General features: G+C 48.7%; 1 protein-coding gene across 4 annotated transcripts; it reads right to left on the reverse strand.

Annotated features, from left to right (window-relative positions):
- Window positions 1-126: 126 nt before the first annotated feature.
- ARHGAP1 (Rho GTPase activating protein 1) lies at window positions 127-25,810 on the reverse strand. Of its 4 annotated transcripts, none has more exons than XM_082317388.1 (14): window positions 25,732-25,810; window positions 20,406-20,589; window positions 19,532-19,624; window positions 9,019-9,099; window positions 8,767-8,854; window positions 8,392-8,523; window positions 6,723-6,809; window positions 5,974-6,072; window positions 5,134-5,241; window positions 3,823-3,899; window positions 3,350-3,427; window positions 2,689-2,817; window positions 2,410-2,513; window positions 127-1,721 (listed from the first exon to the last, which is right to left on the reverse strand). In XM_082317388.1, exons 2-14 carry the CDS (start codon window positions 20,542-20,544, stop codon window positions 1,542-1,544), a joined length of 1,395 nt encoding a protein of 464 aa, XP_082173514.1. In that variant the 5' UTR covers window positions 20,545-20,589; window positions 25,732-25,810; the 3' UTR covers window positions 127-1,541. The 4 variants fall into 4 exon arrangements, with proteins under 4 accessions (XP_082173514.1, XP_082173515.1, XP_082173516.1 ...); XM_082317389.1 differs by lacking the exon at window positions 25,732-25,810 and adding an exon at window positions 25,439-25,554; XM_082317390.1 differs by lacking the exon at window positions 25,732-25,810 and adding an exon at window positions 20,844-20,956.
- Between the last annotated feature and the right edge of the window lie 42 nt (window positions 25,811-25,852).

The raw sequence follows: 25,852 nt of genomic DNA on the forward strand, positions 1-25,852 counted from the left end.
CCTGTGGCCAGATGCAGTGGTGAGGACTGACCCAGCCACGCAGGGCACAACATACAAAGATACAACACACCAGTGAAGTAAGGCTGCTTAGATCCCTGCCGGGCCCAGGCTAAGGAGAGGGATCTCTTTCAGCTCAGGTAATGGGAATGCTGCAACCCAAAGCCAACAGTGATGCCCTAACAGTATTGCAGCTGCTTTGGGAAGGTGCCTCGTGGACAACCCGATCTCTCCAGCCGCACCCAGGGCATACAGGATGCATCTGACCAGGCTTCCATGGTAGGATGGAAGGAAGGTATGAACCGAGGAGGAGACGGGGCAAAGGCCCTTGGCATGGAATAGCTGTTCCCTCACAGCTTTGGCACATGAGTGCTCAGCACCTGGGCAGAAACTCGTAATCCAGGCCTGGTGCACTCCAGGGTGAGGGTTAGCCCCAGTCCCTAGACACTCCCTCAAGGCCATGCTCTCTGTCACACTGCGCTGGGGAAAGTTCTGCTCAAAAAGACAACTAGCCAAGGCGGTCTGTGCCAGCCAGCACAGATACACACGCCTGACGGAGGAGAAGAGGCCTTGTGCTGCTGCCACAGGGAAAGGCGGTGCTCCTCATAGTGTTCAGCAGTTCAGTGCCACCAGGGCACTTGCTCCCTGCCATTCAGACTCACCAGCTGCCAAAGGGCCCCAGCCAGCGCCCCGCACAGCCAGGTCTGGCATGAACCTTCCCAGCCGGGCTGGAAATGCTGCTGGAGGGACAAACGTGCCTGAGCTGGGTAACTACGGGAGGCTCCTCACCCACTACACCCCAGCAAACACTGAATAGTATCCGGAGTGGGTGGCCCCAGAGGGGTTTGGGCTAAATTCAGCTTCCTTGTATTGGAGTCTGACAGGTAATACAGCCCATGTGCCGTGAGCCTGTCCTCCACTTGCCCGCCAAAAGCATGGCATCAGAGTGGTGTTTGCAAGTGCAGGACATGCCGCTACCTGAAACACAAGGGCTGCCTGGTTCCCTTCCCTGCTTCAGGTGCCTCTGAGGAAGGGCAGGATGCACATTCAGTGCTGAGAGATGGCACTCGCAGCAAGAACATCTCTGCCACAAAACCCAGCAAGCCTGCCCTAGCCCAGACAGCCCAGCTGAGGCAAAGGTGGTGAGCTGGGGCTATTGGGAGCTTAAACAAAAAAGATCTTTGCTGAGGAAGGGACCAGGAGGGCAGAAAAACTGCATGTGAGGGAAGAAGGAAAGGAAGGCAGGTCATCTGATAGGGCAGCAGATCGGTGATGAGCCCTGGAGGAGCTGCACAGACTGGCAGGTGGGTTAGGACTCCACTCTCAGCAGCTGGGAGACCAGCTCCCCTCCCCATCCGGAGCAGCAGGTCTCCTGCTTGCTTACTTACACACTTTCTCCACCATCTCCGCAGCCCTCGCCCTGCTCATCACCCAGAGGATCAATGGTCCCTTTGCACTGGAGACAGCTTGGTCACAGCTCCAAGACAAGGTGGGAAAGAAGGTGGGAAGGTGGGCACAGTGTGCTGGTGTGGGCTGGCCTGGATTCAGGCCTCCACATCCTCAAAAAGCTCCTTCTGGTGGTCCAGCAGGAACTTGGTAAAGGTATTGATGGGGTTGATGGCTTTTAGGGTGATGGCTACATCTTTGGCCCACAGCAGATTTGGGCCAAACACAACTGCCAGGTTGGTGTTTGTCATCTTGTTTCTGTCACTGTGAGCAGAGACCTATGTGAGAAGGAAAGAGACCATTGTGAATCCTACAGAACAACACAGCAGCTGCCTTCTACCCTCCCCAAAGCCAGAGCTGACAGACTCCCAAGGGCAAATGGGAAGAGAGAAGCTGAAGGCCCAATGCCAGAAAACAGCTGGGAGAAACACATAACATCCAGCATTCAGGAGGTGAGGAGCAGTATCTTGCCATTTGCCACTATGGCTTAAGCACCAGGCCATATCATAACAATAGGACCAAGAGCACTGTCAGCCAATATCTACAGTCCAGATCACCATTCAAAACAAAACCATCTTCCCTCTGGCTAGAATAGCCTTGCAGTGGCTTCCTGGCAGCAGAAAGTTCTGTAGGGTGGATCTAAGACCCCTCTTCTAGTCTAATCTTCTACTCAGATATTTTGCAGTTGTACCTCCACTCTAGGGAGCTTTCAGCCTCCCTGGTACAGACCACATGGGCTTAATGCCCACCTACACCTCTCAGCATTATGAGAAGCAACTGCTTAGGCTAGTTCATCATGATCGTTCTTGATCTCTGTATAACAAGAACATAAGGTAAAGAAAGGCAATTTCCTAGCTTGACGCTCATTTCCTCTCAAAGGAGAAGAGGGAGCAGGCAGTCAAAAAGCTGATGCAAGGCACTGGCAACTGAACTAGAATACGACTGCCCACCTTTGGAGCAGCTCACCTGCACCAGAAAGGCTGTCAGTAAATGGAGCACTTCGTAGTTTTCTTCTGGCAGAGTCTGAAGTGTTTTGCGAACAACATCCACGCGATTCACCTCCTCCACACCTAAAAATCAAGAGACACAGGACAAGCAGGTCCACGAGGAATCCTTAGCACCCACCCGGATGAAAGCCCTGTTTGCAGTCACAGGGTATCGCATGCAGGGCTGCTCCCCCCGAAGATGTTTTTGCCCTTGGCCAGCGCAACATTCAGGGAATAGCACACTCTTGTTACAACTCACTCTGGAAGTTGACAACATGGCTGTAGAGGCCAAAAGTGAGGAGGGGCTCAGGTAGCTCCCTCAAGAAGGTCTTGAGAATCACAGCAGGGAGGTGGACATCTTCATACTGCTGGAAATCTACAGGCACACCTGAGAAAGTAGAGCAGAGACTCAGTGCTCACTGGCCAAAGCAGGACCTCCTCCAAAGAACAGGACACAGTGGTCAGAGCCCAGAACTAGGGAAGCAGTATTTTAGAGAACATCTTTTAAAGCGCCACGTTTTCTAGCAGAGTGGAAAAATGTGCCCCAAAGGCACACGCAATGCACTGCTGAATCCAGCACTACATCTTTAGAAGTCATCAAATGAAACAGATGACCAAGTTTCTTCCTTCAGTCCCTCCAGTATAACCAGTCTAAGATGGTATATCCCACTCTGAGAAGGAGGGAAATTTTCAGGAAGGAAAAGGGCAGCGAGGGGAACATGAGTGGGAAGGAATATGCTTTCCACAGGGAAGAAGTATCAGATGCCTCTCTCTTGCAACTCAGGTCATACCCTGATGGGGCCTCACTTAGAGGCCTATCAGAGAAGGAGAGGAGCCATGATGGATGAGTTCCAACACAGTTTCAGTTGGACTGTAGTAGTTAGGGAATGAGAGGGGCTCTGCTGAGTTTGGTCACTTACCCATGTTGTATTTTTGCTGGACCTCCCTGACAACCTGTGTATTTGCTGATCTCCGGAAAATCCCCTCTGTAGCAAGAGCTGCGAAGTGAGAGCAGATCGGAAGAAAGATCAGGCATGCGAAAGTCTAAAAATGCTGGTCTTAACAACCATAAATCCACGCTGTGGGGCTTTCAGACAGATGTCAACAAGTCCCTTTTTTAGAGTACGGCAATTCTTTCTGCTTCCACTACTAGGCAAAGGATACAAGGAGCATTTTGCTACTCTTATACAAGTGGGAGTATGGATGACTGGAAGAAAGAGGTCTCCTAAGCCCTGCACAATCTCTCTTGAAGGCTAACTCACCTAGTTCAGGCCTTTACACCTTGTTCTAGACTGCTGTTCTTTATCTTACCACACTCTGGATGGGAACTTGGGTGGAGGAGAGGCCACTGACATGGAATTAAGAGGGGCTGTGGCTTACCCTGAACACTTACCATGCTCCTGCAAATGAGCAATGGTGTCTCTGACCACCAGAGGAACAGGAGACTGATCAGGGCTCTTCTCCCTGAGACTGCGGGAAGAGACAAAAGGTTACAAAGGACTGGTCCTCCCTGCCCTGCATGCAGCCCCTGAGTCTTGAAGTTGCCCACACAAGCTCTGCCACATAGGATCTTGCTATCCCAGTCCCTGGTTCAGCCATTATTCCAGCCTTCTCTCCTCTTCACCCATCATGCTACATCATTCACTGGAGCAAGTATGAGCTCATTCCTACACCACGGGAATATTTCTCCATCTTCTGTAGAAATCATAGCCTGTAGGTGTCAGGGCAAAGGGCTTCCCTGAAGGCAAGGCTGCTAGTTATGAATCAGGTGAAAAGGGTTAAGCTTCCTTTTTCCTTCCCCATAGGAGCAAGGGCAGAAAGAAGCTGACACATGAGAGAAATATATATGGCATAAGTTTACCCACCCCATTCCTGTAATGGAAGATATATCAACCCAGTGGCTGTCAGGGAAGACCTAGTGACGCCAAGGTGTTCACTGCCACCCTCGCATTCAGCTGTCTGCACCACTTGATAGCGTGGAGCTGTTCACCCCTCTCAGGCTGCTAACAAGCTCAGGCACGCAGCACCACGGGCGTTACGTCTGCAAATGGTGTGCTGAAGCTGGGGAATGTGTTCCCAGATTGCTTCAGAGGATGTGTCTGGCCACACAGTACTGGCTCCTCCTCATTCCCCAGGGAGTCAAAATCACACTCAAAGTTAAAAATACCTTCAACACTTAGCTGGTATCACTAGCCCTTGCCAGTGTCTGTGTTTGCCTGTGTCACCGTGCAGGAATGGGGGGTCGGAATCAGTACAAGGGTGAATAGAATTGCTTTTAAAATAGAATCTGTGATATGGAAAAAATTAAGAAACAGATCTGCAGCACTGCTCAATCAAAATATCATAGCCCTAAAGACACCTCCATCAGCCTCCTACAGACTTCCTTTGCTTAAAGGAAGTTTCTAGTGGCATAAAGCTGTCCCCATGGTCCTTATTTTGCTCCTCCCATAGTGCCCTTAGCTGCAGAAACAATCTCATCCTAATTTAGATACAATCTAGCTGGGGAATCAAGAGGGTGGAACTGAACTGAGTCAGTCAGGATCTTGACATGAGCACAGAGTTCTTCAGAAGAATGATTAAAGCTTTGTAGGAAGTCTGAACTGCAAGAAATTTTACAGCCACTTTTGCTGCTTTTCAGTTATAAATACAGTGACCTCACATCAAGCAAGTCAGGGCAAAGACAACACAATCCAGAGATACTCACTGCTGGAGTGAGACTCCAAACTGCTGGTTTGGCAGTGGTGGGCGCGGGGGTGTTGGCTTCTGGGGCACTTGTGAAGGTTTCTGCAGGGATCTCAGATATTCATCGTATCTGTGGCAAAACACAGACTAGTAAAAAGCCACTCCACCTCCCAGAAAGAGCACGAACGCAGCACTGCACATGACCCACTGCACACCCACTGGTAACAGCTCCAGCCTAGCATGGTTGATTCCACCTATGCAAAAACAGGACAGGCAGCTCTGGAGCAGAGGGGTAACAAGAACAAACATCTGGTTGCCAGAAAAAAGCAGAGAGAAAGGAATATCTATCTGGAATCAGGAGCTGGAGTAGCTGAAGATGACAGACAGCACGGGCAGGAGGCCAGGACAGCACTGCTTGTGATGAGACAGTTGTGCGCGTGTGTGAGAGGGACAGGGAATCAAGCTGGTAGGACCGAGATTGTGGCAACTTTGGGAAGCCCCAAAGACAAGCTGAACTATGCAGAGTGAGCAAAGCAGGTGCTCAGACGCAGCAGATGCACACCACGAGCTCCAGGTCAGTGTTAAGGTCAGCAGCTTGCAGAAAGCCCCGGAGGGGTGAGTGGGAGAGGCAGGATTGGTGCTCCACTGGAGGAGGATTTTTAACTCAAGGACAGAACTGGGAACTGAGGCCAAGGACACACAGGAAGGAGCATGAAGAGAAACAAGTCTTGAAGGCCATTTGTCACCACTCCCTCCAAAACCACAGCCTGAGTGGAACAATCTCTTCCTCCCCTTGCCATTCCTCCAGAAAAGTCCCCTCTCACAGAGCCCTAAGGAAATGGGAGACAGGCAGCAGTCTCACTTCAGCACTTGGCTTGGGATCCCCAACTGTTCCAGCTTCACATACTCCTCCAGCTCACTAAGGAAGTTCACGTAAAAAATCTTTCGTCCAAACTTAAAGCTGAAAAACAAGAGAAAAGCAGGTAAGTGAGGAATCAGGAAATCCAGTATCAGAACAGACTTCTTACAGGCAAGGAGAGCAGGGGTCTGCAAGAGACATCAATGGGGCAAAGGGGCAGGTACAGCTAAGCAGCAGAGGTGTTGCCCACATAGCTCTCTAATTCCATATATTTTACCAGGAGATGCCAAGACTTTCCAAGTCACATTAGAAGCCCTAGCAGCAGCAGGCTCCCTAAAACGCTGGATTTCTCCTTCCTAAGTTCAGCAGTAGGCTGGAGAAAGTTTTACTGTGAATTATTTCACAGACTTAGGATTTCAGCATCAACACAATGAATTAAATCTAATTTGGACTGATGCTCTCACTTCCTTTTTCATTATTAGCAAAGCCTTTACTTCTGCTAAAGAGCAACACTTTAATTCTACTTGGCTGGACAGAAAGGGAGCAGCACAGAGCTACAAAATCTGTAGGTTCCCAAAGCAGTACTTCTTGTACCTGAATATTTCTGAGCTCAGAAACAGGAGGAGATAGCATAAGGTGAGAGACTCCAGGGTAGGTTCGGCAGCCTGGGCTCATCTTGTGCCCCACTGAGAATGCCCCATTATTCCCCTGCAGTGTGAGGATGTGGGTGAGCCTCCTATAGCGCTTCCTACCTGATCAGAGGCTTGAAGAGAATCAGCAGGGTCTTGATGAACATGGTTGGGTGCACAATATACAAGGCTTTTATGTTCTTCTTGTACCTGCCAAGACAAGCTAAGTAAGGATGAGCTGCACTTTAAGCAGAGGAACCAACCTTTCCACAAGATTAAGGCACCCTGGGTGCTCCATTCCATCTGCACTGAGCCTCACCACTCCCCAGCACCCACGGCCTCTGCTCTCCCATGCTTTGTAGCTGCGTCAGGCCACTCAGCAGCCTAAGGGCACGCTCTACTGTATTCCAAGATTCACCGAGAAGCAGTGAGCAGCCTCACCAGGAAGCAACAATTATACCATGAGGCTGACACACTTGCACCGGGTCCTGGTTTTGCTGCTTGCCTGTTGGCCTAAAGGATGTAACTACAGAATCATAGAATTGTTTAGGTTGGAAAAGACCTTTAAGATCATCGAGTCCAACCGTTAACCTAGCACTGCCAAGTCCACCACTAAACCACGTCCTCAAGCACCACGTCTACCCGTCTTTTAAATACCTCCAGGGATGGAGACTCAAGCACTTCCCTGGGCAGCCTGTTCCAGTGCATGACTACCCTTTTGGTGAAGAAGTTTTTCCTAATATCCAACCTAAACTTCCCCTGGCGCAGCTTGAGGCCATTTCCTCTCGTCCTATCGCTTGTTACTTGGGAGAAGAGACCGACCCACACCTCGCTACAACCTCCTTTCAGGTAGTTGTAGAGAGCAATAAGGTCTCCCCTCAGCCTCCTCTTCTCCAGACTAAACCACCCCAGCTCCCTCAGCCGCTCCTCATAAGACTTGTGCTCTAGACCCTTCACCAACTTCATTGCCCTTCTTTGGACACGCTCCAGCACCTCGATGTCCTTCTTGTAGTGAGGGGCCCAACACTGAACACAGCACTCGAGGTGCGGCCTCACCGGTGCCGAGTACAGGAGCTCTATCACCTCCCTGGTCCTGCTGGCCACACTATTCCTGATACAAGCCAGGAGGCCATTGGCCCTCTTGGCCACCTGAGCACACTGCTGGCTCATGTTCAGGCGGCTGTCAACTGACACCCCCAGGTCCTTTTCTGCCAGGCAGCTCTCCAGCCACTCCTCCCCCAGCCTGCAGCGTTGCATGGGGTTGTTGTGACCCAAGTGCAGGACCTGGCACTGAGCCTTGTTGAATCTCATACAGTTGGCCCCGGCCCAACGATCCAGCCTGTCCAGGTCCCTCTGTAGGGCCTTCCTGCCCTCCAGCAGATCGACACTTCCACCCAACTTGGTGTCATCTGCAAACTTACTGAGGGTGCACTCAATCCCCTCATCCAGATCATCAATGAAGATATTGAACAGGACCGGCCCCAACACTGAGCCCTGGGGAACACCACTTGTGACCGGCCGCCAACTGGATTTGACTCCATTCACCACCACTCTCTGGGCTTGGCCGTCCAGCCAGTTTTTAACCCAGTGCAGAATGCACTTACCCAAGCTACAGAAGCAGCTGTTTATCCCATGATTCAGCCTGCGTTAAACAACAACCCACCTCCATAAGCAGCAGAAATAAGTGATAGTAAATTATGATCACCAAGCTACATGGAGGGCCTGGGGAAGATCTTTTATGTTAGGCTAGAGAACAGCATGTTTTATCCTTGCTTGCTGCAGCGTTACTCACTTGCGATCAAATTCCCTGTAGGCATCCCGCAGCCAGCTCAGGGATGGCTTGTTCTCACTGGTGAGGCCATGGTGCAGGTATACCAGTGTGTAATCACTCTCCACATACTGGTCCAGTGTGAATTTCAGGTACCTGAGAAGAGACAACTGCTGAACTCACTTCACGCTCTGCCACAGAGAGGCTCTTCCTCCCTTTGGGACCCATTTTTGTGTGCCATAACAGACGATTTGCATCCCCAGCAATGGAGGTAAGCACTTTGGGAGGACGTGTCCAGCTAAAGAAGCCACTGCAGATAGATTTGGCCCCAGGAATCCTGCACCTGGGACTTATGTCAGGCTTAAGGAGTTAACAGCAGCCTCCTAAGACACTACTCACCCCAGCAGTTTCACGTGATCAAGTTGATGACTTGGGGGCATCCGGCAGGCACTGAACAAAATTACTTTCCTTCCATATTTATCATCACCTGCAGATGAAATGCCAGAGATTACAGGGAGTTTAAGGACTACACTGTGGTCTTGGCAGCAAGGGGTAAACAGAAAACGGGAAACCGCAAAAACAAGGCAGAAATCTGGATTGCTACAGCTGCCAGCAAAGCTAAACCTGATTTTCAGCAGAGTTACCACGGACCTGGTATGGAAGCAGAAACCTGAACACCAAGGGCCTGGCAAGTCAACAGTGTGAATGGAGAAGAGAGTCCATGCTCCAGCCCTGAAAGAAGAGGAAGGATTGGAAGCCAGGATGCCTTGGGGCACACAGGGATGGAGGCCTCAAGTACAGAGCAGAGTGCTCAGAGCAGTGCTGCCACTGGGCACAGCTCCTGATGCACGTGTGCCCAGGGAGGCACAGGGAAAACCGCCCCTCACAGGCACAATAACCACTCCTTCCGTCCTGCACACAGTCCCAGACTAACCGCTTGTGGTCTGGTGCATTTGTTTCTTGCTTCACCTGAAGCTTAGTCCTGCACACAGAATGAAGCCATTTCATACCCTGGAAACCAAGAAATTTCCTAGAAACAGGGCAGTCCCAGCCACATCCCAGAGATGAGAAGCAAACATCATCATAAGCCTCTTCTACAGATGGACCAAGTAGGGCTGCTGGATTCTCCAGGGGGATTGCAGAGCCAGCTGTTCACTGCTTCCTAGATTTTCCATCCACAGAGATATTTTTCCAACCTGAGCTGGAAGGAGCTGCAAAGTGCGGCACAACAAAGCATTCTATGTAAAAACCCAGCAGAAAACAGACCCCATCACGCTGCAGCCAAATAAGCCATAAAGCATCCTCATCTCAGGGAGGACACTCCCAGCCACCACTTGAGGCTTCAGAGACAACAAGCCAAGTTTTCCCCAAAGCAAATCTTCATACGTCAGCAGACTTCTGCCAGCAGGGATCTCAGCCCCGTGAACAAAACCTGAGTGGATGGGCATGGACAAGCTTAGCCAACATGCTAGGGGAACTGAGAGATTTAGATAAGTAAGAACCAGGTCACAAATCTTTTGGACATACGGAGTTTGAGGGAAAGTCCGGTTCTCACCCAGAGACAACGCCCAATCCATTTCCATAAGGATGACTTGCTTTCTAGCACCAGTGGAGATGAAATGGTTCCTTTAGTGTGAAGGGTTAAAGTCTTCCCATCTTTCTTGCTACTCACCCTGCTCCAAGAGCTGTGTTTTCTTGTCAAGCAGAAGGAGCATGGAGCAGTGGAAGGGGCTACTGAGGTTATACTCAACAACACCCTCCCTCCTCCCCTATGGCACAACCACTTCATACAGACCACAGCACAGAAAAGCACCAAGGATCACTACTTATGCAGGACAGCCCTGCAATACATCATTCCTCTTGAAATATATCCTTTTCCCCACACTGATTTACAATATGCAGAGCATACAGCTATTTTCTCACCTTTGCATGGGCTCTGGCCCTCAACTACCACTTGGTTACACTTGCCATGCAGCAACTGAGATCTCAAACTGAACCCCGAACAGCAAACCTGAGGTTTGTTAGTAATGGATGACCACTTGGTGCTGCAAACAGCAGCCACAGAACTCACATACACCAGCCATGACATTAAGATGGCACTAACCCTCTTTTACCCCCGCCCTGGCCAGAAGAACAGATTCTCTTGCTACTTGTTCACTTGTATTTTTCCCTCGCAAGTCCCATTTTCAAGTCACTCACCAGACAACACAAGAGACAGAATTTACTGATGCACACAAGCCAGAACCTCTACAAAAGCTAGGGACACTGAGGCAGCACTAGGTACAGACCAGGAAAGGGGTGGCATAGGCCATCACATTGACATACACATGCGGAGGTAAGGGGCAATTAGGGAGGTCGCATGACCCAGAATGCAGGACTAGGAGAGAGTGATGCAAGGCTCATCTGGAACAACCAGATACAGTCACAGCCAGGCCACAAGACCAACATCACATTGCATATCCCACGGTAGCCCACTCTCTGCCTAACCCAGAGTTTCTTGGGAGCTTTAGGGCTATGAGCTTCAGGGCTGGGTCTAATGCACATAAGCTGTCTATAAAACAAAGGTCCAGGCTACAAAGTCCTGGGCAGGAAATATGGCATATTGTGACTCTTCACAGTTGTCTTGAGCTGCTCGTATGTCTTTATCTGGAAGACAAAGGGTCCTGCCTGCACAAAGCAGCAAGAAGATGGTAGCATCCAAGAATCTGTTGAGTTTTGTAGTGATGAAAGAGAATGGTCAGAAAGACCATCTTTGCAGATCATAGCTCTGTGCTAAAGTCAGAATAGATGCTATCTTCAGTTAACTGAGAGGCTGCATTCCACAGCAGATTGGATGGTCTGAGGGCCAGAAGCAGGTTGCAAGCTTGATCAAGGCAGGCCTTGGCTGTGAAGAGCTGCAGTACAGCACCACATTCCTGCAATGCTGTGGGTGGCCACACACTCAGCTCAGGCTCCCGGGCACTGATATCCAGACCTGACAAGTCACAAGTCAGGAACGACATAGCTTAAACACCTTCCTCTGGAATGACATGAAACCCTATGGCAGGGTCTATGCAAAGTCTAGAATCTTGTTCCTTATATAGCCTTGGTGAAAAGGTCTGGGATCGCTGGTAAAGAAAAAATGGACAATCCATGATTCTGCCAAAGGGGAGATGGCATGTTTCCCCTGGATAATTTCCAGGGCCAAGTACACCAAAAGATAATCTATAGTCCCCTGGATGACTGAAAAAAGGAGTGGCCCATTTTGCCTTCCAAATCAGAATTAATTTATGCAGGAGACCTACACAGGAACCAGCATGCCCATTACGGAGTTCTGGGTTTCACTCCAGTTTCATCACACTGAGCTCAGCCTGTCAACACAGACACTTTCAAAACAACCAACTGCCAATCTTGTTTCCACCTGACATATGTCAGATCAGTCTGGTTCCTCCAGACATGACAAAATTCAAAATTCAGCATCAAAGCTGAACAATCAGTTGTTCCAATTTATAAACAAGAACCTAAAGCCCATTCCATTCATTCTTGGCTGTCGGAGGAAACTGCCTGCAGGTGGCCTCTCTGACTCCGACCCAAACAGATTCTTATCACATTTCATCTTTCCCAGATGCTCCATCCTTGTACTGTTTGCTTTCCTGTTTGCAGTATTAATCTTATATATCTAGGTTTTCACCCCTTGTTTGCAATTGCAAATAGCTAAAGTTTCCACTGAACACAACTATAGACCATGAGGTAATCAGCTTCTCAGGCTGTCTCCTACCTCTCCCAGATGAGGAATGCTCAATAGTTAACAACAAACCAACAAAGAAGCAATTATATACCATCAGTACTCACAGAGCACCCCAACAATGTGCGTACCTTTTTAAGTTCATACATAAAAAATATTTTCAATCTACACTGGAATTAAACTACCTCTTTATAGGATGTAATTCAGATTTTTTTTTTTACCAAAAAAAGAGCAAGACAGCAGCCAATATGCAAAGCCCCTCCAGTCAAGACAGCTGCTCATCTAAAGAGATATTAACTTTTAGCACTGATGGACAAACTAATTCTCCTAAACCCTCGTTATGGTGCTTTGAAGATCCAAACTCAGTTTTTTCCTCTCACCCGAAGAGCAGCATTTCCAGTGCACTTCTGAGACAAGGGGCAAGCAACATCATTGCTGTGGTTCCAAGCCATCAGTGCAGGACCATACTTCTAAAAGGGCTGAAGTTTAAATACTGAGGCTAATGTTTCAGATGGCAACCTGCAGCAATACAAACGTATCAGAGCAGAAATTCATGTCAAGGTAGCAGTACTGTCCTGAGACAGGACTCTCCATTAAATGAATCTGTACAGCCAACACGGAAAATACATGCTTGACTTGCAAATCCTGCTATGTTTTTCTAGGTATTTCTCCTGAAATATATCTGTTAGCCTTTATGGCACAATTGGAGGCTGTCATACTACTCACTGGCAGCATAACTGCAGTCCAGGGACCCTGCTCATTCCTACCTTCACCAGGTACCCTCAGCTTGAGGGCCCACCTCGATGAAAGATTCAAATGGGATTATCCTGGTACTTTGATACTGAGAGAGTGCAGACGGATAAAACTTGCCACCAAAAGCTAGTGTTATTGGTAAAACAGCAAAATTAACAGAGTTCAGGGTCAAGGAGAGGACACCACTGCATAATTCTGGAACATTACTACACAAGTTTTACAAAGCTTAGGATGTTTATCAGAGCCACTGTCAGTAAAAAACTTCTCTAATGTAATTTCAGGTTCGTGCCAAGCTTATGACACAGCGGGGCAGTGTTTAAGTATAGTAGATTTTAGTTGTCTGTTGAATTCCAAAGTGGATTTAGCTCCTCAGGAAAAGAAAGTAGGGAGCTCAAAGTAGAAGTGTTTTAATACATGACATCTTCCACCTATATATGCCCAATATCCAAACACTGCCAGAATCATAAAGCCTTACCGAGTGACTACAGCTCTAACTGATACAAAATATGCTAAAGGGTCAAATTAAAGAATGGAAAATAGGAGGATGCCTGAAAGCATGGCAAATGGGGGAGAAGAGCCCACATAAAGAGGCAGTGAGGATCAGCATTTCCATGGGCTGTGCAAAGATCTCGGCCCGCTGTTCAGAAACAGCAGAAAGAATTTCACACCAAAAGAAGTTTTCATCTACATTGAGAAGTGTGAAAGCACCAGCAGCCAAGTTCTTCAGGCTTGGGACTGAAGTCCAGAGAGTATTAAGAAATGCTCAGCAAGCACAGAGCAGTCTAGCACAGCTTCAGGGTAGAATGAGGAACAAGTTACCAAAACACAGTACCTCTGCAGCCAAATAGAGAAGAAATAGATAACCGTTGCGTTCAGCTGGAGAATCCAGTTTAAGCGCCAGCTGCTTAGCACATGAGCACAGCAGCAGATCATATGAAGGAATAGGAAGCAATCCCAGGATGAACTTCCAAAGCACACGTGACAACAAAGTAAATCTGAGTTCAAACTGAACTGGTCCAAGCAGGCCACCACCATGACAGAAGAGGAATGGGATTTACACTGAGACCCAAGAGCCCCAAAGTGAAGCCCACACGCCAAATTTGGCTCAGATGATTCTGCTGTGCCTGAAGCAGAGATGCAGCCCTCAGATGACAGTTTTGTGCAGCCTTTGGACTCCTGAAAAATTGCCAGTGCAGTCTAAGGCTGAGCAAAGTTTGGGCTCCCCTGAGACAGTCCAGCTACAGGCCACAGTCATGCTAAAGGAATACCATGATCTACAGTGCCAAATGTTAGTGCCACAAAAAATCTACCTACCTGGTTGGGCCCCATCAAGTGTACCCTGGTCTGGAGGAACAGAAACAAAGTTATAGCAAGCCAAGCTTCGCACCCTTTCCCAGAAAGTAATATTGAGTATAAAGTCTCAGAGTCTAGTCAGATCGCCGCTGGGATGCATTTAGTTGCTCTCTTGCAGCAGTCAAGCTCCTTCTTTGTCATCTTTCCCCCCTGCTCCTCTTCAAAGCAACCTTATCGAACAATTAGAGGCAGTAACAGCTACCCGTGATTCCCAAGTCTCTTCCTTGAATTTGCAACTAATTCTGTATAATCACAGTCAAATTTCTGGCCCTTACTGTTACACTTCCCCTACCACCAACATGGCAACTGCCGTACTGCCACTTTTAAAAGGGTTAAACGCAATTAATTCTGAATGTCAAAGTCTTTTGAACAACTTCAGAAGCATATAGAGAACGGGATCATACCATATGAATAACACATCCAACAGATTGTTTTGCAAGAAGCTAAATTTCACTAGTAAGCTGAGGATGGGGACAATTCAGACCTTCAACACACCCATAGCTTTAAAAAAAAAAAGTTTAGTAGATTCTGAATAAAAAAAATAAACTGCCAATTAGAAAAAAGGTTTCTCTGGGCAGGGAGAGGTCTACAAAGGCATTTATTGCCACACCCAGCCCCTTTCCATCACTCTTAGAGCTATATACTCAACAGACCCACACGGGCCTATCAAGACAGGAGCCTGAGCAGAGCAGGGCTCTAGAAAGAAACTCTCCATTCCCTTGGTCTCCCTTAGAAATGCAGAATCCCTTAGGAACTCTCCAATCCCTTGATCTCGCATGTCAAAACATGGTGCACAAGCTGGGCTTGCTTTGGATGGGCCAAATTCTACAGAAGCAACTTATCATTCCATATCATAGAAATACTCTTTAAAAGAACAAAAAAGTCAAAGCCAGAAACTACAGTCAAAAGCAGCAGAAATGCAGGCACCCTGTATTAATGGAGCCAATAATAATGTACCATACTGGAAGGGAAAAGGACCCTTGTTATCAGAGGCCTTTGCTGAGCCTATTAGCCACCAAAGACACACTACAACATACTTCAACACAAGTTTTGTCTGCAACTTCTACCTTCGCCTGCTTAGTGAAACAACACCTACTGGTGCTCCAAGATCGATTTTACCTCCCCATGTCAATCACCCACAGCAACAGCAAATCATCAGCCCTAGTTACAACTTTGGCACCTGCAGCCAACAACCAGCCACAATTCTTTTCAGGTAGGTTTGGTACCAGTTTCACCATTGAAAAAAGATTCACTGTTGAAACTGCAGTTTCAGTCTAGTAACACGCAAGAAGGTACACCCCCAGCTCTCTGCCTTGCTTTCCCACTTCAATCGCAGGTCTTACGCACACTAGCATCACGCCTTCTCTGTGAGGGCAGCCCTGCAGACTGCCAATTAATGGTGTCAGGCAGCAGATTTCCCACAAAAACTAGCAGAAACATGCTCTGAGCTACAGCAAAGCTTTGAAGTTACTGGGCAGGGACTACATAGTTGAAGTAAATAATGATGGCCAGTCTCCTGACAACTGCTACAACAACTTTGAGCCTCCAGAGCAGTGGAAAATTCATATGCCACTCATATGTTAAGCCCCAGTTTTCTTATCCCAAAAGGAAGAAAGCCAGTTATTGTGTAAAATGGGAATGCTGATGCACCTCGTAGCTACAGGCTTGCATATTGACCACAAAGGCGAGAGCAGTATTTTGGACTGGACAGAAGAATGAGGAAGAAACACATTGCCAGAGAGCTGCCAAGAGCCCTGCTCTTCCTGCACAGCCCAAGGTTTCCAGTAGGCACTGCCATCTCCAGAGACCTCCTTCAGACTGTTATTAACTATCTGCCATATTCTTGCAATTCAGCCTCTGCTGAAATTCAAGGCCAAGATTATGTCACCCTAGTCTGCCTCAACCCCAAAGGAGATGGAAGCAGCACCTTTACCATATAAGAATTAGCAGGAGGATACAGAAACTCTTAAATGTAACAGAAATTTGGGATAGTTCCTCAACAGCCTTCAACCAGAAGTCTGCAGTTCCTCCGAACACTATGTGATGTGAGCAAGGAAAAAAAACCACACTTTGCAGAAGTGGTTTGCGCACTGAAATCGAGCCACCTCCGCTCCAACTCCTAGCCATGTGTAAGGACGAATTTCTCTGCTATAATGCTCACAAAAAGAGGAACTCGGAGTCAAGAAGAACACAACCACACAGAGACCTCTCCAGAGCCTGTGTAAAACAGTCCAGAAACACACACCTTAAGGCAGGTCTGAAAGGATAGGCAGAGTATCATCTCTTTCCTTCAAAAAAGCATTGAATCCCAGGACCAAAAGAAGGTTTCCCAAAACTAAAATATTCTGATTCATAAAAATGCCACAGTACTCTCTCGGAACTGTAGCCTGGATGCCTCTTGCTGCCATCCTCCTGTGACAGACCACCACACGGGACAGCAATAACATGCCTGCCCCTTCCCCATGGACAGCCTCTTCCAGGAAGATCCCAGTCCCCAGAAGACACAGGAGCATAGGGCACAAAGGAAAGTCTCCATGAAAATGCTGCACTATTTTTAAGTGAAAAACAAAACCAAACCCCTTATTTTTCTAGCAAATTCTGCAAAATGTTTTTCGATATTATTTTCCCTCTTTAGGCCAGATAGCCAGGATATTCAAATCCAGCGTGCCTTGAACTGAATCAGAAATTACGGTCAGCTAGAAACTGAGTGTGCTAACTTTTTGTCATCAAAACTGGGCTTTTAATAAGTTATTAACACCATGAACCCACACAGCAAGAAGCAATTACTTTTCTGACCACACAGGATAACCCTGGGATTGTGGAGTTCAGCCCGAGGATGGGAACCGGCCTTCTGTTTTTGTCTCAAAATAGCATCATCATCCCAGAATATATTTCGGGGAAGGCAGGAACAGAGTTCGCCATATGCTTTCTGCTCTGAAGAGCAGAACAGGGAAGGACACAGAAGAGAAAGCTCATAAGTCAGCAGAATGGATAAAACTACCCTTGATCTGCTGCCGTTTGCTAATATTTACAAGAGAACTGGGGTGGAGCTATTTTGTTTCAGGCTCAGCGTGGTGAGCATTCCTTGCACCTGAAGGTGCTGACAAGCACAACTTGTCAGTAGAGCCAGATCCAAACAGTTTCATATTAATCCTCCAGTGAGATTTTTATTCTCCAGGCTACTTCTAATAGGATTTTTCCAGATTTTCCCAGATTGTTTGCCTCTAACAGCCCAGAGAACACGACCCTGTCTGATTCTCCAAACAGTTAACGTTATTAATTATTGACCAAGAAAACCGAACAAACAGCTTCACCCCAGAGCCCAGATTACAACTCAGGCCCCTTTGATCAACTTCATAAATCCTGCTTCCAGGAGATGAGACACCAGCGAGTCTCAAAACTATGGGGCAGCAAGTCCACTGTCTGGATCCGTGCTACTAGCTCTTCCAACGCCAAGAAAGGCATTGCCCCACGTTCTGTGTGTGGGACAATCACAGGCTTTCAGATAAACCAGCTACTGGTGAAAATTGGCCAGGAGCAGCCAACAACAGAAGCTTCTCCGAGCTGCTTCTGCCCTATTCAGAGACATGACAGGGACAGAGAGCTCACTAGAAACACAAATTTAAACCACGATGGGGAAGAGATGTCTTTCAGAATGCAGGCGCGCCTCCCAGTCAGCCATCATACCACCCCAAAATCCTTTCAGGAAGTTAGATAATTCTTCATTTGCTATCCTAGACTAACATGTCAAATGGCTGCATTCCAACAGGCACTGAGACACACCTCCACTGAAGTGATACTCTATTCAGAGAGCTTGGGGAAAAAAAAAATGTTTTTTCAGAACAGAAATCCCGCAGAAACGTCAGGAGGCAGCACACAAAGTATATCCTTGGTTTGGGCTGACATTCCAGTCTTATCAATGTCTCTGATCTAAACTCTCTGCTAAGCACTTTGTCTGGAGCTTTGTCTGAAGTGAACAACAGTATCATTTAACTCACCAGCTCCCAGAGACCAGAAACAGCAGTTACCTCCGCCATTCGCATTCCAAATGGTCTAGCTATTATGACTGAAATGGTGGAATCCACACATCTGTCCCTTCTCAGTTCCAGCAGTAGGGAGACCAGGGTGCAGACCTCTATAAACCCCAGTCTTGAAACTCCAGCCCCATGCAAAAGAAGGTTAGTAACACATTTGCAAATGAAAGCACTTGTGGCAAAGCTACAGGACATAATGGCCCAAATGCTAAACACCTAGCCTGTCAACCTGAGCAGCCAGAGGGACGCAGGAGACAAAGGACAACAGAGATTTGAGTTTGCCATTATCATTTTCCTCCCCAAAAGATGTAACATGAGAGGTTAGGAGAAAGAAAGCTCATTCTAGAAGACAGCCCAGAAAAGAATGATGTCAGGACAACTCTTACCAAGGTAAATGACTGAGAATCTTCCCTCTGTGGTCAAACCCTGCTGCAGACCAACCCTGAATCAGGAGGACTCCAGCTTGTGCCTCTGCTTCACTGCAAATTCACATGTGGGGCAGGGACCAAGGCACAGAGAAATGGCAATAGGAAGGGTAGGAGATGGCTACAGATAATCAAGGAGGAAGCATGAATCAAGTCACTACAGGTTGAAGAGGCGCTTTTTTTTTTTTTTAAACAAGGAACACAAGACAAACTGGGATTACCTTTCCCTCAGACTTACCACAGCAACCTAAAAACTACCCCCAAAACTCTTATGGAGGTCCCATCAGTAAATCGCTGAGGGTTAGCGTAATTAAAATAATATGGATAAGACAACCACACAGAGAAAATCCGAATGCTCGTGACCCTGAATGATCAGGTCTTTCCTTGCAGTGCACCATGGGCCATGGTTTATCAGAAGTTTCAGATTTCTGTAAATGCTGTTTCTGGACAGGATGGCAAGCTCTGGCCATTCAGATATAAGAGAGCTGCCAGACCTACTGTGGATTACTCACTCAGCTGAGGACCTTGCAGCTGTACTGCCATAACTAGGTAATTTCTGTGGCATTATCATGCAAAAAACATATCTTGTGCTCAGGGTATCGTCAAGGGCCACATCCACAGCAAAAACAACCAAGTCCTGCTAATAATATAATCAAGACACTAAGAGCCAAGAAGGAATGCAAGTTTAACCAAGGTCAATGGAAAATTACACATATTGCAAACATTCAAGAAGTTTGGTGCTCCTTCTCTTTACGATGCCAGCTGTCATGGCCACTTGGGCCTGGCATATAGCAGATGCCCCCATAACCCCGTTAGAAAGACCGTTCCTCAGCCAGCTGCAAAGACGTCAAAGGGGAAAACAGAAAGACCGCTACCTGCTACTTCCACAATGTGGTGCCTGGCGATATCATAGTAGGGATCATCCCACCGCAGGTGAGTGACGGGCTCAGGGGAGCCTTTGGAGTCCTCTGCACAAAACACAAGGAACAAGCAATTAGAAGAAGGGATCTGGAGCACCTTGGCAAGGGGTACAATAGAGATAGAGGGATGAGAAAAAATGGTTCTTCAACATGGGAGGGACTAACTCATGCACCTGTCCGCCTCAGAAGCCCACCTTTGACCTTCTGAGTGGGCAAGAGCAGGAATAACTTCAGAATAGACCTGTCAATCCTATGAGGTCCATACGTGTCCCTCAGACTGTACACCCTCTCAGAAACTACTGTTCAGATGTGTCACAAACATTCCCAAAGACCAAAACCCAAGTGCCAAGGGCATCATCATGGCTTTTTAGAGCAGGAGGATCTTAACATGGTTGCTTGATGGATCGTGAGCTAATTTCCCTGACCTCTTTGGGCAGCAGTCCATAGCACAGGATTTCAGAGCAACAAGTTGGATCTCCAGCCCCACTTCCCACATGGAAGTTCAAGACCCTTCCACTCAGGAAGGCTAAACTATCGTGCAACAGACCGTAACAGAGGACATTCAAGGACTTACAGCATGTCTGTACTGTCAGCACCAAAGTGCAGCTAGCCACAGGACTAAGAGTATATTTACATCAGCTGGCTCTGAGCTTTTTAGCGCTGTTCAATGGCAGGGCTAATTCACTTGGGTGTGGTGCAAGACTAATGTGTCTATAAAGCTTTCAAATGGAGCTGGGGCTCTCTGTATATGTAGGTATGACCATAATACTGCAGGACAAACAATTCCTTTTTGGCCAAAACCCAGACCCCAAACAAGCAGGATACTTACCTGATTTGGGAAAAGCAGGGGCTTCATCTGCTGGCCAGTTCTTATCATCTATGGAGGCCAGTTTGAGCTGGCTGAGGGACTCACTGGTATCATCCAAGTTCAGGTCATCCTGAAGCTCTGAGAGTGGGTCTGTAGCCATGGTCCCCAAATATCGCAGTTTATTTGGCAGCGTCTAGAAAAAGGACTGCAGAGATTGCTAGGTGAGACACAGAGATCACAAGTTTACCTCTCCATAGAGGCTCTTCCTCTCCTCACTGATTTTCCACAAATCCTCCCTTATCTTTACTTATCCAGAGATCATACTTCCCCTCCCCCCTTAACACAGGCAGGAACTCCTCCTCCTCCTCCTCCAAGCCAGGAGCACCGACATATGTCAGACATATGTCAGATTCTTTCGTGCCAACTGCTATCAGAAGGCCAACAGGAGCCTGTACCAACCCTCTCAGCGAGTCTCTGCTTGACCACAGCTCTGCCCACAGTAGTTTCTCCCCTGAAACAGGAGCAGCAGCAAGACACTGAGGAAGGCGACAGGCTACGCCAGCCCCTGCCTGATACACTCACTGTACCAGCTCTGAGCTCCCCCTCCCTCCGAGGGGCTGGCACAAAGCCCAGCTGTTTCCACAGTTGGCCCAGTGCTGGAAGCTTTCCCAGGAATCATCCCCCCTTCTCCCCATAAGGGAGGGACAGAGCTCTCAACAACACTGAAGTGGGTGCTTCAGTGTGCTGGGATCTGAACACAGACGTGAACAGCTTCTTAAAACAGGATTTCGTAGGCTGACCTTCTCCCTGTAAGACAGGGAGAACAATACACATACAACCTTCATCTCCTTTCAGCATCACCCAGCAAATCCTTTCTCCTACATGACGGCAAGCAGTAAGGAATTATCTCTTTAACTTAAAGCCATATTGCTAGAATGAATATTTTTCACCAAGCATGCCGTAATACTCAGGAGACCAAGGAATTAAGAGAGTCCAAGAAACAGACAGCTCAGTGTGTTTGCTGTTGCTTGCAAATACTTCTCACTCCCACCTGGAGCAGAAGATATGTCAAACCCAGGGCCAAGCTAGCTCAGCATGCAGCATCTCCTAAGGGTACCAGTTCTTAGGGATGACCCCCTAGGAAACAGCTGTTACCCTCTAATGCCAATGTCCTGGAAATAAGCAAGGAAACACGGAAAAGGACAAGTACGTAGATCTGGATTGCTCACACAGACCACATGGACAATAGGCAGCAAGCCAAGAGGAACTGTAGCAAAACAAAATGATACCTTGCCTCAGGAAGACTCTCTGTAATGCTGTTTCTCAGACAGGCTTGTGCTTGTTTTGCATTACGAGGAGAGCAAAGGATTCAGAGATTATCTGAGGAGGCACAACGCCTTTGTGTGGAAAGATTATATTCACAGTAAAGTTATTTCCTTTAGCAGAATGGAGGGGGGCAACAGTGTTTTGCATCTTCCATCCCTAGAGCCTGAATGCATACATTTATCCAGAGAAGATGATGAAACAGTTACTGGGGTGTGAGCACAGAAGACAAAAACTGTGAGAGGCTGAGCATCGGAAGGCGTCACGTCCATGCTTGGGACAACACTCATGACCAAGCTTGGGGATGCATTTTGAGAGTGCAGGAAATTGGATATTCAGCGTTTGTCCCCTCCCTCTGGATCGCTCCACGCTCACGACTTCCTGTCCTCCCTTCTCTGCTACTCACCAGTTTACAAACAGTTTTCACCTCTCTGGGGCTCCCAAAGGGCTGGATGCTATTGCTTAGCAAATGACATAAGTTTCCCAAAATACAAAAGGGCAAGACATATATGGGCAGCAGATCACCAAGACAACACAGCAAACACACAGGGTCTGACCACTGCAGCCAAGCAGAGACCCAAGCAAAATTATTCCCTGCCCTCCAGTGAGGGCCGCAAGAGCTGTTTGACCTCCTCTGATCTCGAACGGACAAGGAGCAAAAAATCAGGTTCCCTTTCACCGTGAGCTCATGCTGGAACCACGCAGCAGGGGAGCCAAGGGACAAGGACTCCCCACCCCTAGCAGATGATCCAATTTCTATGGCAACACCAGGCACCAACTCCTATGAGTCAGTGTGCTTCAAGCATTCCCCACTGCAGCTCAGCAGCCCCACAAACCAGCAGCCCACACTGAGGAAGCACTCACAGCCCCCCAGGGCAGCCCCTCACCATTCCCAGCTCCCAGGGACTTTCCCACCCTGGGTGGGAACAGAGGACCTACGTTCAACTGCTGCCATCCACTGAGATGCCTTTCATGGGAGATTCTTGGGGATGCCCAGTAGCAGCAGTGTCCCCAAAGTGAGGTCCTGAAGCACGTAGGGGCCAAATCCAAATATTCCCAAGAGCAGTGATGGTACTGCCATAGGGCCAGCAAGACACCAAGCATCCTCACTTGTCCCTACACAGATCACGACTTGGCTTCACAGTCAACTTGCAGTGCTTGATCAGAGGCAGGAGAGCTGATTATTAGACAGCACTGGGGGATTTCCCCTTAGGCATAAAATTAATCCTAGGGTGGCACCATGTGGAACAAGGAAGTCGTTAGGATCCTTACAGTTCCACACTGGAAAGAGCCCCGTGGATAGTGGTTTTGCCAAAACCTTCCTTAACCCCTTGGAAAGGCAGACCAGACTCCCCAGATACCTCCATGTGCTTTTCACAGCCAGGCAGGCAGCTCCATTCCTTGACTCTAGGTTAGTGCTCCATGGCAGAAACGTTAACAGAAGGAGGATCCAGAGCAGAAGACCTCTTAGATTTCAGGTCCTTCTTGTGAACCAGACTGCAGTTCCCACAGAGCTCTAGAAGGCTTTTGCAGAATCTTCCCCAGCCCTTTCCCAACAGTGCAAAAGACAAAAGCATGGGGTCTCACATCAGGTAACCCTAGAACAGTTTAGAGACATATAATCCTCTAAATGCCTGGGAACTAGCAGACACTGAGAAGGAGAGACCTGGAGTTAGGACGTAAGAAACTACTTGGGGATCTTAGTATAAGGGTATACACTTTACTTCCTGACAGTGCAGCTGCATGACATTTTTCTCTGTGTACTCAAAAATGACCCATAAGCAGGACCTGTCGTTGAACAGAAAGCCCAAACTGTATCAGTATGAGGGTGAAATGGTTGTCAAAAAACAGCATCTCCCCAGGTAGTACACAATTTAAGAACCCCACTTGTTTTAGACAAACGTCATGGCAAGATGCAAGTGATACACCTTGTATAGCGAATCATAAGGTAAGAAAAATGATGTACCTAGAGTTAAAAAGTAAAAAAGCCTAGTCAAGCATTTAAAAACTAAAGAATCACACTTGACATCAGAAGCTTACTGCCAGACTCTAAAGAGCCAACTGTTCCCATTTTTCCAAGCGTTAAGTATGTTTTCTGCACCTACACTGGTTGACCTGAAACTTGCTGTCTAATAAAAATTTACTTTCTTGATAACAGACATATGTGCTGTAGAACAGCATGTTCTGCTGAAAGAGAGAAACCTCAGCCCTTTAAAATACAATTTTCACACAAAGTCTGAGCTGAAGACTCTTTATACAAGATCCCACCAGAATTTACCCAGGGAAGACAGTTCACTTGTCTCTATGAAGTCTTGGTAGCTGCTGTTCATGCAGACTATTTTTTTCTGCAATTCCAGTTTCACTGCTTCTCCATCATTTATTTCTAAGCCGCATCTACTCAGCAGTTTCCTTTTCCTGTTTTTCTTCCAGATGTACTATTAATTCAGAAGCAAATCTACACATCAAAATATGTCCATGCATGTATTACCACGCCCCGGACCTGTACTTACGCACAAAAAAGAATTACAAAAGCCAAGTGGCCTCTTCTTCCCTGCCCGATTAACAAGCAATGCTCAGACCCAAAGGAATCTCAATTCTGAGATGACTATTATTTTTCTGACTCTGCTGCCGTCTGCACCTCCTCCCAGTTTCGTTTTGTTTGCACAAGAGTCTGTTTTTCTGTACACATCAATCAAGTCCCCGTACTTTGCTACTGTCTTAATATCAAGCACATTGCAATAAAAAGGAAGCAGTTACTCAGAAGCAGATCTTCAAGGTCCTCACTCGCATGAATGAGCCCCAGGACTGAGACTCACTGAGAAAGTTCAGCCCAAGTCTTCCCTTACATCAAGACTGATGATACCATCGAGAGCATTACTACCCTGAAAGAATCGAAGGGTGAAGAGCCAGACGGGCTTTGTCTGGCGCACCGTGACCAACCAACTCAGGACAGACACACCATTGCTTGGGGAAACTCTTTGGCCCTTCATTATTGTAACAGCTTTTTAAATGAGCAGCCTTCCCTCCCCATTCACCTCAAACCCTTTGCTGAAGGCCACCTCCGTGCCCGCTGGAAATCCACCCCAGCTAGCAACTGACCTCCTCTTAGTGCTTCTCTGCAGGGTCTGAAAGTGTTTGCTCTTGCGCAGAGCTCGGCTTCCTCCCTCGGAGCTCTTGCACAAAGTACAGAGGCTGCTATCGGCGCCGTGCAGGAGCCACCCGTCACGCACGGAGCACGTGAGGGAGCAGGGGCACCCACGGCCCTACGGCGTCTGCACCTCTCCTCCTCCTCCCCACCATACATCTGATTCCCTCCCGTTCCCTTTAGGCTGAGCTCCTGTGACATCCCGGAGCCAACTTCGAGATTCAAACCAGAAGAGCCTCAAAGATTTGCTATTTACGCTGTTACAAGAAAACCCCAAGCTCCCACAGTACATGCCAACTGCGTAACGGAGGGACACTTAGCAGCCCCTGCTGTCAGGCCCCAAACGGGAAGGCGAGTCACCCCCCACCGCCACCGCAGCGGCCCTACACCGCCTCCCGCAGCCACCGGCCAGCGCCCGCCGCTGGGGCTGGGACGAGCTAGGACGGGGCAGCCCCCGACCCGGCCCCGGCTCCAGCCGTCGGCCACACCGCCAACACCAACAAGTGACTACGGCTCCGCGGCCTCCGAGCCCCTGTTCTCCCCGCCCAGGTGCCGGGACGGCGACGCCCGCCGCAACGCGCTTTACCGGACGGGCTCTTCCCGCCGCGGCCTCCGGCGGGGCGGACAGCGGGGACCCGGCCTCGGCGTTTCCCGCCTCCGCGCCCGGGCTCGGCAGCACTCGGGCAGGGGCGTCGGGGCTCCGGGCCCAGCCCCGGCCCGCCCGCTCAGCCTCAGCCCCGCTGCCGGGCCCCTGCCCCGCCCCGGCGGCGCCCGGACAGGCCGCCGTGCCCCCGCCGCAGGCCCCGGGCCCCGCTGCTGCGCGAAGGGCCCCGGCCGCGCTCCCCGGGCACCACACCACGCTCCGCCCGCCGCCGGTACCTGCTGCCGCGGCCGCCGCCCGGCCCGCCCGCCTGCCAACCCCCCGCCGGCATCCGCCGCCCGCCGGAAGCGCGGCCCGTCGCCGGGGGAACGCCGCCCCGCCCCGCCCGCCGCCGGACGC

The sequence above is a fragment of the Platalea leucorodia genome (genome assembly GCF_965183815.1).
Source record: "Platalea leucorodia genome assembly, chromosome: 7".
NCBI classification, from domain to species: domain Eukaryota; kingdom Metazoa; phylum Chordata; class Aves; order Pelecaniformes; family Threskiornithidae; genus Platalea; species Platalea leucorodia.

Coding starts and splice junctions, on each gene's coding strand:
- ARHGAP1 (XM_082317388.1), bottom strand. CDS start 20,544: ATGGCTACAGACCCACTCTCAGAGCTTCAGGATGACCTGAACTTGGAT. Junction 6,073..6,722: donor CTCTTCAAGCCTCTGATCAG/GTAGGAAGCGCT, acceptor CTTGTTTTTCAG/CTTTAAGTTTGGACGAAAGA. Junction 3,900..5,133: donor TTTGGAGTCTCACTCCAGCA/GTGAGTATCTCT, acceptor CTCTTCCCGCAG/TCTCAGGGAGAAGAGCCCTG.